This window comes from Oncorhynchus gorbuscha, linkage group LG23, assembly GCF_021184085.1.
Source record: "Oncorhynchus gorbuscha isolate QuinsamMale2020 ecotype Even-year linkage group LG23, OgorEven_v1.0, whole genome shotgun sequence".
In the NCBI taxonomy this organism is placed as follows: Eukaryota; Metazoa; Chordata; class Actinopteri; order Salmoniformes; family Salmonidae; genus Oncorhynchus; species Oncorhynchus gorbuscha.
Genome location: NC_060195.1, coordinates 34,581,340 through 34,596,822, shown reverse-complemented (window position 1 = coordinate 34,596,822; position 15,483 = coordinate 34,581,340). Strand labels below are relative to the sequence as shown.

The window sequence follows — 15,483 nt, the reverse complement described above, 5'->3', positions numbered from 1 at the left end:
CGGTAAAGGATTTTATAGATGTAAACTGTGAGTATGACCACCAACATAACAAGCATGAGCTGACATGGACATGGAGAGGTAAGACATGTATAGACTGTTACAGACAGACAGACAGATTCTAAGTGGCTATCTATCAGACACAGATGAGAGGCCCTCCCTTACAAGGGAGCTCTGTCAACTCAGACAGCACTCTTTCCTCCTTTTCCCTCCCTCCTTCCCTATCTCTTCATTCTGCCATCTCTCCTCCTCTGGTCTCAAAAGTGCAGCCACGTGCAGATGTGGTGTAGGGGGTGAAGGCAGGGCCATAGCTAATACACAGGAGAAATACACAGGACAATACACAGTACAAATACACAGGACAACACACAGGCCAATACACAGGACAAATACACAGGAGAAATACAGATATGTACGTGCACATTCACAGCAACTATTACACACAAACATTGTAGAACTGCATGCCCACACGCACTGTACAGTCATTGCCACGCACATCCCACATACACACACACATGTACACGCACCCTCACTTACGCACACACACAATAGCTTGCGTATTAAGGTGACTCTGCGCCTCTGGGGCTTTCAAATTAAGCTAAGTGAATGATGTTTCACTGTTTGGCCAAGAGGTAGTAAGGCAGAATGAGGGAGTATGGGACGGGTTCAAGTCCGGGCTCTGGCTGGGCCACTCAAGGACATTCAGAGACTTGTCCATAAGCCACTCCTGCATTGTTTTGGCTGTGTGCTTAGGGTCATTGTACTGTTGGAAGGTGAACCTTTGCCCCAGTCTAAGGCCCCGAGCACTCTGGAGCAGGTTTTAAGGATCTCTCTGTACTTTATTCCGTTTATCTTTGCCTTCATCCTGACTAGTCTCCCTGAAAAACATCCCCACAGCATGATGCTGCCACCACCGTGCTTCATCGTCGGGATGGTGCCAGATTTCCTCCAGACATGACACTTGACATTCAGGCCAAAGAGTTCAATCTTGGTTTCATCATACCAGATAATCTTGTGTCTCCTGGTCTGAGAGTCTTTAGGTGCCTTTTGGCAAACTCCAAGTTGGCTGTCTTGCATTTTACTGAGGAGTGGCTTCTGTCTTGCCACTCTACCATAAAGGCCTAATTGTTGGAGTGTTGCTGGAAGGTTCTTCCTTCTCCACAGAGGAACTCTGGAGCTTTGTCAGAGTAACCATCGGGTTCTTGGTCACCTCCTTGACCAAGGACCTTCTCCCCGGATTGCTCAGTTTGGCCAGGCGGCCAGCTCTAGGAAGTCTTGGTGGTTCCAAACTTCTTCCATTTAAGAATGATGGAGGTCACTGTGTTCTTGGGGACCTTCAATGCTGCATACATTTGTTGATACCCTTCCCCAGATCTGTGCCTTGACATAATCCTGTCTCTGAGCTTTATGGACAAATTCCTTCAACCTCATGGCTTGGCTTTTGCTCTGACATGCATTGTCAACTGTGGTACCTTATATAGACAGGTGTGTGCCTTTCCAAATCATGTCCAATCAATTGAATTTACCACAAATTTACCACAAATGGACCACAAAAGGTCAAGGATACTCAATGCACCTGAGCTCAATTCCGAGTCTCAGAGCAAAGGGTTTGAATACTTATGTAAATAAGGTACTTATTATATTATTATTATTTGCAAACAAATCTAAAAAACATGGTTCATTTTGTCATTATGGGGTATTGTGTATAGATTGAGATTTAAAAAATAACATTTTAGAATAAGGCTGTACTGTAAAAAAAATGGGAAAATGTCAAGGGGTCTGAATACTTTCCGAAGGCACTGTGCTTATCACCAAAGAAAGCCACAACACCAACACCAACCTGGAATGCCAGGTAAAGCAAAGGTCACCACACCAAAATCAAATAAGGAATAGTCTAAAGTTCACGACAAAAAGCCTTTTACTGCTCTCTCTGATGGCTCTGTTTTGTCATGAGAAAGTGACTAACCCTAGATTGTAAAAAATACTATTAATCCTACATTCACATGGTGAAAACAATATAATACATTTTTTGCCTGAATTTTACGTTATATCATTCTGTAAAAAGATGAATGTGCTGTACAAGAATGAGATAATAAGAAAACATGCAAAAATGGTACTGACCTGGTGAAGTCTTCCTCCCCCAGCATGTGACGGGGGTCTGGGGAGTACCTGGAGGGCGTGACCTGGGGGGGCTGGCTGTAGACGGGCTTGGGCTCCATAGCTCCCATGTAGGCCATGCCTGAGTTGTGGCTGACGTGGTTGTCCACCATGGTGGGGAAGGCTGGAGGGAGGGCGGGGAGGGCCAGACCAGTAGATGGAAAGGAGGGATGATTAAAACAGTAGTCCACTGAAGGCCTGCCAGGACGGATCAACTCATAACACTATCATACATGTGACGATGCCTGTTTATGGCCCATAAAATACAGTATTCTCTCTACATTAGATTAGTCAGTGTGGGTAGTGTCTATACCCGAGTCCCCAGATGTACATTCCATCATGGGGGGCTACAGTACTTATAACCCATGGGGGGCTACAGTACGTATAACCCATGGGGGGCTACAGTACGTATAACCCATGGGGGGCTACAGTACTTACAACCCATGGGGGGCTACAGTACTTACAACCCATGGGGGGCTACAGTACATATAACCCATGGGGGGCTACAGTACTTATAACCCATGGGGGGCTACAGTACTTATAACCCATGGGGGGCTACAGTACTTATAACCCATGGGGGGGCTACAGTACCTATAACCCATGGGGGGCTACAGTACTTATAACCCATGGGGGGCTACAGTACTTACAATCCATGGGGGCTACAGTACTTATAACCCATGGGGGCTACAGTACTTTTAACCCATGGGGGGCTACAGTACTTTTAACCTATGGGGGGCTACATGACTTACAACCCATGGGGGGGCTACAGTACTTACAATCCATGGGGGGCTACAGTACTTATAACCCATGGGGGGCTACAGTACTTATAACCCATGGGGGGCTACAGTACATATAACCCATGGGGGGCTACAGTACTTATAACCCATGGAGGGCTACAGTACTTTTAACCCATGGGGGGCTACAGTACTTATAACCCACGGCTTTAAAAATCAACTATAGATCATCTGACTATACTGTAGAACACAAGTGTCAATATCATTCCACGGAGCGCCAAGTGTCTGCGGGTTTTCGCTCCTCCCTTGTGCTTGATGGATGAATTAAGGTCACGAATTAGTAAGGAACTCCCCACACCTGGTTGTCTGGGTTTAATTGAAAGGAAAAAACAAAAACCTGCAGACACTAGGCCCTCAATGGAATGAGTTTGACACCCCTGCTGTAGACAAGACTGTCAGAGCTGCTTTAAGTCAATATGAAGGGCTTGCCCAAACCATGGCAACCATACATTCTAAACAACAACCTACTATGCATTTGGAAAGTTTTCAGACCCGTTGACCATTTCCTAATTTTGTTACGCCTATTCTAAAATGTATTTTTTAAATCCTCATCAATCTACACACAATAGCGCATAATGACAAAGCAAAAACAGTTTTAAAAAAAATGTCGTGCAAATAATTCAAAATAAAAAACAGAATAACCTTATTTACATAAGTATTCAGACGCTTTGCTATGAGACTCGAAATTGAGCTCAGGTGCATCTTGTTTCCATTGATCATCCTTGAGATGTTTCAACAACATGATTGGAGTCCACTTGTGGTAAATTAAATTGATTGAACATGATTTGGAAAGGCACACACCTGTCTGTATAAAGTACCACAGTTGACAGTGCATGTCAGAGCAAAACCAAGCCATGAGGTCGAAGGAATTTGTCCATAGAGCTCAGAGACAGGATTGTGTCGAGGCACAGATCTGGGAAGGGTATCAAAAAATGTATACAACATTGGAGGTTCCCAAGAACATAGTGGCCTCCATCATTTTTAAATGGAAGAAGTTTGGAACCACCAAGACTCTTCCTAGAGCTGGCCGCCCGGCCAAACTGAGCAATCAGGGGAGAAAGGCCTTTTTCAGGGAGGTGACCAAGAACCCAATGGTAACTCTGACAGAGCTCCAGAGTTCCTCTGTGGAGGTGGGAGAACCTTACAGAAGGACAATCATCTCTGCAGCACTCCACCAATCAGGCCTTTATGGTAGAGGGGCCAGACGGAAGCCACTCCTCAGTAAAAGGCACATGACAGCCCACTTGGAGTTTGCCAAAAGGCACCTAAAGACTCTCAGACCATAAGACACAAGATTCTCTTTGGTCTGAATGCCAAGTGTCACGTCTGTAGGAAACCTGGCACCATTCCTACTGTGAAGCATGGTGGTGGAAGAATCATGCTGTGGGAATAATTTTTCAGGCGGAAGTTACTGGGAGACTCGTCAGGATCGAGGGAAAGATGAACAGAGCAAAGTACAGAGAGATTCTAGATGAAAACCTGCTCCAGTGCACTCATGACCTCAGACTGGGGTGAAGGTTCACCTTCCAACAGGACAATGACCCTAAGCTAACAGCCAAGACAACGCAGCATTGGCGTCGGGACAAGTCTCTGAATGTCCTTGAGTAGCCCAGCCAAAGTCTGGACTTGAACCCGATCGAACATCTCTGGAGAGACCTGAAAATAGCTGTGCCGCGATGCTCCCCATCCACCTGACAGCCTGAGAGGATCTGAAGAGAAGAATGTGAAAAACTATCCAAATACAGGTGTGCTAAGCTTGTAACGTCATAGCCAAGAAGAGGCTGCAATCGCTGCCAATGGTGCTTCAACAAATTACTGAGTAAAGGGTCTGAATACTTATATAAATTTAATATTTCTGTTTTTTTTTAAATAAACTGTATATAAATGTGCACACATTTCTAAAAAACTATTTTTGCTTTGTCCTTTATGGGTTATTGTGTGTAGACTGATGAGGGAAACAATTTAATACATTTTAGAATAAAGCTGTAACGTAACAGAATGTGGAAAAAGTCAAGGGGTCTGAATACTTTCTGAATGCACGGTATACAGTCCTTTTCTTGAGGGGGTGGATCAGATTTAATAATTCAAATAGATTGCGGCTTCTATCAATGTAATTATCTGCATAATTTCCAATTCCCCATATATATTTTTGGGTAAATATATACTGTATATTATTTTAAATATATACAGTACCAGTCTAAAGTTTGGGCACACCTACTCTGTCAAGGGTTTTTCTTCATTTTAAAATCAAAATATATGTTATATTTGAGATTCTTCAAAGTAGCCACATTCTGCCTTGATGACAGCTTTGCACACTCTTGGCATTCTCTCAACCAGCTTCATGAGGTAGTCACCTGGAATGCATTTCAATTAACAGGTGTGCCTTGTTAAAAGTTCATTTGCAGAATTTCTTTCCTTTTTAATGTGTTTGAGCCAATCATTTGTGTTGTGACAAGGTACGAGTGGTATACAGAAGATAGCCCTGTTTGGTAAAATACCACGTCCATATTACGGCAAGAACAGCTCAAATAAGCAAAGAGAAACGACAGTCCATCATTACTTTAAGACATGAAGGTCAGTCAATACGGAACATTTCAAGAACTTTAAAGTTTCTTCAAGTGCAGTCGCAAAAATCAAGCGCTATGATGAAACTGGCTCTCATGAGGACCGCCACAGGAAAAGAAGACCCAGATTTACCTCTGCTGCAAAAGATAAGTTCACCAGAGTTACCAGCCTCAGAAATTGCAGCCCAAATAAATATTTCACAGAGTTCAAGTAACAGACACATCTCAACATCAACTGTTCAGAGGAGACTGCGAGAATCAGGCCTTCGTGGTTGATTTGCTGCAAAGAAACCACCACTAAAGCACACCAATAAGAAGAAGAGACATGCTTGGGCCAAGAAACACGAACAATGGACATTAGACCAGTGGAAATCTGTCCTTTGGTCTGATAAGTCCAAATGTGACATTTATGGTTCCAACTGCCGTGTCCTTGTGAGACGCAGAGTAGGTGAACAAATGATCTCCGCATGTGTGGTTCCCACCGTGAATCGTGGAGGAGGAGGTGTGATGGTGTGGGGGTGCTTTGCCGGTGACACTGTAAGTGATGTACTGTATTGAGAATAAACGAGTTGGACAGCAGTTGAAGGAAAAGCAGCCAACAAGTGCTCAGCATATGTAGGAACTCCTTCAAGACTGTTGGAAAAGCATTCCAGGTGAAGCTGGTTGAAAGAATGCCAAGAGTGTTCAAAGCTGACATCAAGGCAGAATGTGGCTACTTTGAAGAATCTCAAATATAAAATATATTTTGATTTGTTTAACACTTTTTGGTTACTACATTATTCAATATGTGTTTTTTCATAGTTTTGATGTCTTCACTATATTCTACAATCTAGAAAAAAGTAAAAATGAAGAAATACCCTTGAAATAGTAGGTGTGTCCAAACTTTTGACTGGTACTATATATATATATATATATATATATATATATATATATATATATATATATATATATATATATATATATATATATATATATATATATATATATATATATATATATATATATACAAATATAACATATAATATTTTTTATGTATTTTCCTTTATTATTTTCCCCTAACCCTACCACCCCTCCCCTAATTGGAGTAAACTAATGGACAACCATACTTAGGCTTCTACTTCCAGCTTATACACACTACATACATTTTACGGACACAGTATATTTAAATTTGTTTATTTTGTTCCGTTTTAATATACAGTCCTACTGTACAGGCCCTTTGATAATAAACCACAGGTTGACATGCATATTGTTTGGTGCCATACAGGATACCTGTAATAATTACATATTGTCAAGTACAGGTGTGTGTGTGTGTTTGTGTGTGGCTCTTCTGTAAATCGATGTGTGTGGCTGGCAAGAGCCCCAGGCAGTGGGTTCTCCTGAGCAGGCATGTGTGGATGTGAGAAAGCCTCCCCACTCAGTGGGAGAGAGAGACAGACAGACAGAGCTGTTGCAGTGGGCAGCAGTGTGTGCTCACCATATAGGAGTCTGGGCACAGCTGCGCTGAGGAGAACACACTGAAGCAGCTCTACCACTCACTAGGATAATCTATAATCATCCCTGTTACAGGAACAATGACATACACCTAGACTTAATGCTAATCAACAGAGCATTCTTCACACAACTGTTGCCGGGGTTTGTTTTGGAGGCTGAGGTATGAAATGATAATGAGCGGTGTGAATAGAGAGCCAGTGTTATTACTGCAGGGTTCCTGTGGTCTTCCATTAAAACAAACTGTGGACCAACTGAGTGGCACAGCGGTCTAAGGTACGGCATCGCAGTGCTAGCGGCGATGGGTTTGATACCGGGCTGTGTCGCAGCCGTCCGCGACTGGGAGACCCATGAGGCGGTGGACAATTGGCCCAGCGTCGTCCGGGTTTGGCCGACCGGGATGTCCTTGTCCCGTCGCGCTCTTGTGACTCCTGTGGCGGGCCAGGCGTATGCACTCTGACACGGTCGCCAGGTGTACATTGTTTCCCCCGACACATTGGTGCGGCTGGCTTCCGGAATAAGCGAGCATTGTGTCAAGAAGCAGTGCGGCTTGGCGGGGTCGTGTTCCGGAGGACGCAGAGATCTCGACCTTCGCCTCTCCTGAGTGTTGCAGCGATGGGGCAAGACTGTAACTACCAATTAGATATCACAAAATTGGGGAGAAAAAGGGGCAAAAAGTACAAACATTTAAAAAATGATTAATAAAAATGGTCTGCTGGTACCATTGAGGCAAGGCCTGGGATATAAAAGTGTAGTTGGATGCATTATAAGCAGTATGAGGGTAGGAGAGTGGGAGTGTTTAGTTTGAGCTACAGTGGACTACAGTTGCTAGCAGAAGAAGGTACGTACTGCTGGAGTAGTCCGGAGGGGCATACATGTCGTTGAGGTGCACGGGTCCGGGCTTGGCCACCTTGAGGTAGACCATGTCAGAGGTGTTCTTCAGCGCCGCCACCGCCTCCTCGTGACGCACGTCCTGCAGGATGATGTTGTTCACCTGGAGCACACAGACCACAGGGAAATCCTCAGGTCCACATCACCGAGGCTTATAGCTACCTCTCTTAGTTTGCCTGAGCCACACTCAAATCAATCATACACTACTGTTGCTGTGTCCTACTAAGATACAGCGTGTGATATACGAGCATAAGATGACGCCGACGGAGATGGTCCACATCTTACGTGCTCCAACCCGACTGACTCGGTACCGGTACTCCTTGTATATAGCCTCCGTATTGTTATTTATTGTGTTACTATTTCTGATTTTTATTTACACATTTTCGTACTTTTTAACTTCTGCTCGTTAGTAAGTATTTCACGGTAAAGTCACCTGTATTCGGGGCATGTCACAAATAACATTGGATTTGATTTGAAAATACTTCAAAGGTTTTGAAGAGAGCTGCTCTATATTATAATAGAGATTGTTTACTCCGGGAGCCACCACGTCTGCATCATTGTGTCTACAGATAAAATCATGGATTTGGGAAAACACTTTAATCAAATAGCATAAATGATCAATACGGCCGTCCGCACATCTCTCCCCCCACAACGGTTGTAGTTCCTTAATTACTTTGTTTTTATGTATGACAGCCTTAAACACATCTCAAATTCTTCAAACAGCGTTGTCAATCATTCAGCCTGGCAGGTGGTCCAATTTATCTTCTGCCAGTGTGGAACAGAATATGCCCGGGGAGAAGCCGGGAAGTTTGAGCCCAGTCTGCAGCACCGTTTCAGTCACACACATGGCCATAAACGCTGAAGAGTGTCGCCTGGCTCTCTTGAGAAACGGCCAGGTAAGGGCACCTAGAGGCCTTTTGTGCAGGGTATGAATGTAGATCAGTGTCCTGATGTGTGCAGGGTATGAATTTGGATCAGTGTCCTGATGTGTGCAGGGTATGAATGTAGATCAGTGTCCTGATGTGTGCAGGGTATGAATGTAGATCAGTGTCCTGATGTGTGCAAGGTATCAATGTAGATCAGTGTCCTGATGTGTGCAGGGTATCAATGTAGATCAGTGTCCTGATGTGTGCAAGGTATCAATGTAGATCAGTGTCCTGATGTGTGCAGGGTATGAATGTAGATCAGTGTCCTGATGTGTGCAGGGTATCAATGTAGATCAGTGTCCTGATGTGTGCAGGGTATGAATGTAGATCAGTGTCCTGATGTGTGCAAGGTATCAATGTAGATCAGTGTCCTGATGTGTGCAGGGTATGAATAAAGATCAGTGTCCTGATGTGTGCAGGGTATGAATAAAGATCAGTGTCCTGATGTGTGCAGGGTATGAATAAAGATCAGTGTCCTGATGTGTGCAGGGTATGAATAAAGATCAGTGTCCTGATGTGTGCAGGTGGATGATGTATGAATGTAGGTGGGGATGGAGTGTAAAAAAGAACTCTGGTGCTGCCCTGCAAGTGGCCATGGACAGCAGTGCTGCTGCTGCCAAATGTGGTTGGTTGGTTTGTTTTGTCACAAACTGGGTGAAGTAATGCGCACTATTATGCCTTTGAAGCACGAGTGACTGGCAAGGATTCCTGGACTACTACTAACATGGCTGATTATTTTCAGCATCACGCAATGTTCCACTGCTACGACGCCGCACCTGGCACAGGGTGATCGGGCTTCGTGGACATACACCAGGAAGGAGCTCCTAGCACTACGGGACTATGGAGATTAACTGCCGGGCGGCCTGCTGAGCGAAGTGCCAGAGGAGCTGCTACACCGGCGGGGAGCAGAGCGATGGCAGCGGACTCCAACAGCACTTCCACTTCCTGTTTGGACTCAGGATCTATGGAGTCAACCAGAAGATCATCTCCTCTTCTATAGATCCTCCATTAAGTCAATCATCTACACTACAGCATTTTCACATGGTTTGCTAACCTGACAGCTCAATTCCTAAACCTTGAGAATGACCAAGACAGCAGGGAAGATAATAGGCATGACCTCCAGGACATTATACAGGATACCGTCATCAGACCGCCCAGAAAGGTCAAATCGGACCCCACACCTGCACTGAACACAGAGTTCCAGCTGATGCCATCGAGGAAGCTACAGGGTGTTTATACGCAGGCTGAACAGATATAAACTGTAGGCCTTCATCATGTGGAACTGCCCCCTAGTCACAGCCTTGCCTGACATGAACTTATTCATGTTGGGGGGTTGTGCCAATTGATTCTATGTACTTATGTGGAAGCAGCAGCACACTTGACGAGTCAAATTTCTCCTCGGGACAATAAAGTACATCATAACATTACAGTAAGAGAATCAAGAGTGTCCTTGGGCATCCATCAGAGCTCAGTATCTGTGTGATTGACTGGGTATGGAACAAGACTGTGTTAGGCTGCTGAGCTTAAGACAAACCACCTCTGCTACATCAAAGCAGGGCTAAACTCAGTTAATGAAGGAAGGTCCAGAGTAGATGTGTTCTTACAGCTAGCAGGCGGTCTCCGGTCTGCAGCCGTCCGTCTTTCTGCGCGGCCCCGCCCTCGATGATCTTTGTGATGTAGATGCTGTTGTCTCCAGGGATGTGCTGGTTGCCAATCCCCCCAGCGATGCTGAAGCCAAGGCCTGGGGTGAGAAGCACACAGAGGACAGTCAGTACTGGTTCACAGGCTGATCTCTAGGGGTTGGGGTCAATTCCACTTCCTTTTAGACAGCTAAGTAAAGAATAGAAACTTACATTCAGGTTCTCGGAAATAATCTCAATTGATGTTACAATTTCAGAGTTGAACTGGAATTTCCCAAGGAAACAGGGGTTTAGTTAAGTTATAGGGGCCTAGAAAATCCTGTCCCTCCCAATGAAGATTCATTCATGTACATTGTGTATATCGCTGACCTTTGGGCCCCTTGAGCAGGTTGATCTCCAGGATGGTCTCAGGAGGGGCCTGTCTTCTCCTGACCAGCAGCCTGACCACAGGGCCAGCCTCTTTTAGGGCCTCCACCGCCCGGCTGTGGACTACCTCAGAGACATCCACCTCGTTCACACGCAGCACACAGTCATTCACCCTGGTGAGATGAGGGGAAACAAAGTTCACCAAAAGCACTCAATATCATATACATTTTTTTAGGCTTTGGTTTCCCAGTGAATCATAACTTAGTGGAAACACAAACAGAGCCCGGTGGCAGAGAGCTCACACACACACGCACGCACGCACGCACGCACGCACACACACACACACACACACACACACACACACACACACACACACACACACACACACACACACAGAGTTCTGGCTGCCTGGCGGGACATGGTATAGTGACAGAGAGAAAAAGAGAGAGGGGGACTAACTTACCCCAGCCTGCCGTCCATAGCTGCAGCTCCTCCAGGGATGATCTTGGTGATGAAGATCCCTGGGTCATCTGGGATGTGTGGATTGTCCATCCCCCCAGCGATGCTGAAGCCCAGGCCAGAGTTACCCTGCAGAAGAGTTATGAGGCAGGGATCTTCTTTTTTATCTTTTGTTTGTTGTGCAGTAAATATTTCAGATTTTACTTTCATTGTTTTATATTTGTTTTTTTCCTGTGAAGAACATTGCGTTGCGTTCCATGTCTGAAATATGCTGTGTAAATAAAGCTTGATTTGATTCGATTACACATACAGTAGAGAGGCACAATAGACACACACACACACACACGTGAGCGTTCAGCCGTGCACACATTCACACACAGACACAGCTCTACTGCATAAGTGATGGGTTTGCGTCCCACTCTAGGAGTGTGGACTCAAGGTCAGTGGGATAATGGGCTTCTTAATGGTATAGGAGTCTCAGGGGAACATGAGCTGTATGCAGACTGCTCAGGGGAACATGAGCTCTATGCAGACTACTCAGGGGAACATGAGCTCTATGCAGACAGCTCAGTGGAACATGAGATCTATGTAGACCCCTCAGGGGAACATTAGATCTATGCAGACTGCTCAGGGGAACATGAGCTCTATGCAGACTACTCAGAGGAACATGAGCTCTATGCAGACCGCTCAGGGGAACACGAGGCTCTATGCAGACCGCTCAGGGGAACATGAGCTCTATGCAGACCGCTCAGGGGAACATGAGATCTATGCAGACCCCTCAGGGGAACATTAGATCTATGCAGACTGCTCAGGGGAACATGAGATCTATGCAGACCGTTCAGGGGAACATGAGATCTATGCAGACCGCTCAGGGGAACATGAGATCTATGCAGACCCCTCAGGGGAACATTAGATCTATGCAGACCGTTCAGGGGAACATTAGATCTATGCAGACCGTTCAGGAGAACATGAGATCTATGCAGACCGTTCAGGGGAACATTAGATCTATGCAGACCGTTCAGGAGAACATGAGATCTATGCAGACAGCTCAGGGGAACATGAGATCTATGCAGACCCCTTTGGGGAATTCAACATTGCTGATGACCACGGCACTTTCTCATACATTCAGTGTGCTTTATACTATACTGAACACAAATATAAACACAACATCTAAAGTCTTGGTCCCATGTTTCATGAGCTGAGGAGTATTTCATCTGTAGTAAAGCCCTTTTGTTGGCAGAATCTCATTCTAATTGGCTGAACCTGGCTCCTCAGTGGGTGGGCCTGGCTGCCTAGTGGGTAGGCTTATGCCTTCCAATGCCCACCCATGGCTGCACCCCTGCCCAGTCATGTGAAATCCATTGATTAGGGCCTAATGCATTTATTTCAATTGACTGATTTCCTCAAATGAACTGTAACTTGTTGCATGTTGCGTTTATATTTTTGTTCAGTATACATACTGAGATCAGGTCACTTAATTCTAAATGTAAGACAAAGCAGTCCAAATGGTGTGGGTCTAATCTTTTTTTTTTTACGGATGGATTCATAAGTGGAAGAGAAGATTCAGGGAAGTTTCATTTCTCTAAAGACTTGGCACACAACTTTCCTTTCTTCTCTCCATATATCTATGCACCCCCCCCCCCCACCTCTCCCTCAGCATGACAAAGCACCCATTTGGATCCAGTGGGCCCAGGCGTGCTGTTCTATCTGACAGCTGCAGAGACAGGCTCCAAACAAGACAGCTGAGAAAAGACTTCGCTTTATTCTTTTCTATAATTAATGAGCAACGGTCACAACCAATTAGGACAGAGGGAGGCTGAGGCCTCCCAGTGCGCTTCTCCCAATCCAAAAGGAGTGCACTGGGCCCGACCATCAACTGTTACCCACCCACAGTCCTTTTAAAGTGTGATTTTTATCTAGTTTATTTAAGCCTCTGCATGCAGAAATGCCACTCAGAGGGGGAGATGGAGAAAACAGCCCTGCATCTATCTGTGGGTGGAATAACGAGAGTAGGAATATACAGGATGTCTGCCCTGCACTATAGACTGAACTCTGCCACTGACAAGTGCAACTGTCAATGTTCCTGAGAGTGTGTGTGTATGGGAAGAGCACATTGAATATGTGTGCTGTTTAAAGATGCAATGTGAGGCATATAGGGGTCTGACGAAAACTGATGTATACTGACGTCATAATCTTTGTCGCTCCTACGTATAGAATTACTATATGTAATATATTCAAAATGTCATATGCGATAGATAAATTATTTGCTTTGGTTTTCTATAATATATTATACTTAACAAAAATATAAATGCAACACGTAACAATTTCAAAGATTTTACTGAGTTACAATTTAAGGAAATCAGTTAATTGAAATTAACTCATTAGGCCATAATCAATGGATTTCACATGACAGGGCAGGGGTGCAGCCATGGGTGGGCCTTGGAAGGAATAAGCCTACCCACTAGGCACCCAGGCCCACCCACTGAGGAGCCAGGTTCAGCCAATCAGAATTTGTTTTTCCCCACAAAAGGGCTTCATTACAGACAGAAATACTCCTCAGCACCCCCCCCCCCCCCGTTGTTACACATGGTCTGCGGTTGTGAGGCTGGTTGGACGTGCTGCCAAATTCTCTAAAATGACATTGGAGGCAGATGATGGTAGAGAAATGAACATTCAATTCTCTGGCAACAGCTAGCTCTGGTGGACATTCCTGAGGTCAGCGTGCCAATTGCAATCTCCCTCAAAACTTGAGACATATGTGGCATTGTGTTGTGTGACAAAACTGCACATTTTATAGTGGCCTTTTATTTGTCCCCAGCACAAGGTGCACCTGTGTAATGATCATGCTGTTTAATCAGCTTCTTGATATGCCACACCTGTCAGGTGGATGGATTATCTTGGCAAAGGATAAATGCTCACTAATAGGAACGTCAACTAATTTGTGAACAACATTTGAGAGAAAAAAGCTTTTTGTGCACATTGAACATTTCTGGAATCTTTTATTTCAGCTCATGAAACATGGGACCAACATGTTGCGTTTATATTTTTGTTCAGTTTATATGCAACATTTACTGTACTGCAAAACCTTCAAGCCAAAGAGAGCCGCTTACTGCCATCTAGCGGGAAAAGCTGATGTGTTTAACAAAAGGCTTTGAAGAACACATCTGATCACAAGACGTGAACATAATAAGTGGTTATAAAGGTTTTAGTGAACCTCACCCTTTCCAAGATGATCTCGTCATATTTATACATCCCATCACTGCCATTTACCTGTCAACACAGAACACATGCATGTAATTTTACATCATCATCATCATCCCACATGAAAACATCGTACAAATAATATGAAACAGAAAAGGATAAAATAACATTGACTGTGATCTTTCATCTCAGTATAATAATTTTAAATTACCATAGACTTGAACACAGACATACAGGTAACTGCCAAAATAAAGGAAACACTTGTGTAAATGAGGGATACAAAGTATATTGAAAGCAGGTGCTTCCACACTAGAGGTCGACCGGTTAATCGGAATGGCCGATTAATTGGGGCCGATTTCACGTTTTCATAACAATCGGAAATCAGTATTTTTGGACACCGATATGGCCGTTTTTTTTTTTACACCTTTATTTAATCTTTATTTAACGAGGCAAGTCAGTTAAGAACACATTCTTACTTTCAATGACGGCCTAGGAACGTTGGGTTAACTGCCTCGTTCAGGGGCAGAACGACAGATTTTTACCTTGTCAGCTCGGGGGATTCAATCTTGCAACCTTACAGTTAACTAGTCCAATGCTCTAACCACCTGCCTCTCATTGCACTCCACGAGGAGCCTGCCGGTTACGTGAATGCAGTAAGCCAAGGTAAGTTGCTAGCTAGCATTAAACTTATCTTATAAAAAACAATCAATCAATCATAATCACTAGTTAACTACACATGGTTGATGATATTACTAGTTTATCTAGCGTGTCCTGCATTGCATATAATCGATGTGGTGAGTATCGTTGCTCCAATGTGTACCTAAAAGAAATCCAGGTTAGCAGGCAATATTAACCAGGTGAAATTGTGTCACTTCTCTTGCGTTCATTGCACGCAGAGTCAGTGTATATGCAACAGTTTGGGCCGCCTAATTTGCCAGAATTTTACGTAATTATGGCATAACATTGAAGGTTGTGCAATGTAATAGGAATATTTAGACTT

General features: G+C 44.4%; 1 protein-coding gene across 6 annotated transcripts in view; it reads right to left on the bottom strand.

Moving 5' to 3' along the window:
• Positions 1 to 15,483, bottom strand: part of LOC124011070 (disks large homolog 3-like) — a 174,922-nt gene that overhangs the window by 37,331 nt on the left and 122,108 nt on the right. For 5 of the 6 annotated variants that reach the window (XM_046324044.1, XM_046324046.1, XM_046324048.1 and 2 more), the window contains 6 exons: positions 14,502 to 14,552; positions 11,287 to 11,411; positions 10,827 to 10,996; positions 10,422 to 10,558; positions 7,850 to 7,994; positions 2,119 to 2,305 (listed from right to left, as the gene is read on the bottom strand). In XM_046324044.1, the coding sequence (XP_046180000.1) occupies positions 2,119 to 2,305; positions 7,850 to 7,994; positions 10,422 to 10,558; positions 10,827 to 10,996; positions 11,287 to 11,411; positions 14,502 to 14,552 (815 nt within the window). The remainder of the gene's footprint in view (positions 1 to 2,118; positions 2,306 to 7,849; positions 7,995 to 10,421; positions 10,559 to 10,826; positions 10,997 to 11,286; positions 11,412 to 14,501; positions 14,553 to 15,483) is intronic. The other variant, XM_046324045.1, reaches the window with a different exon arrangement.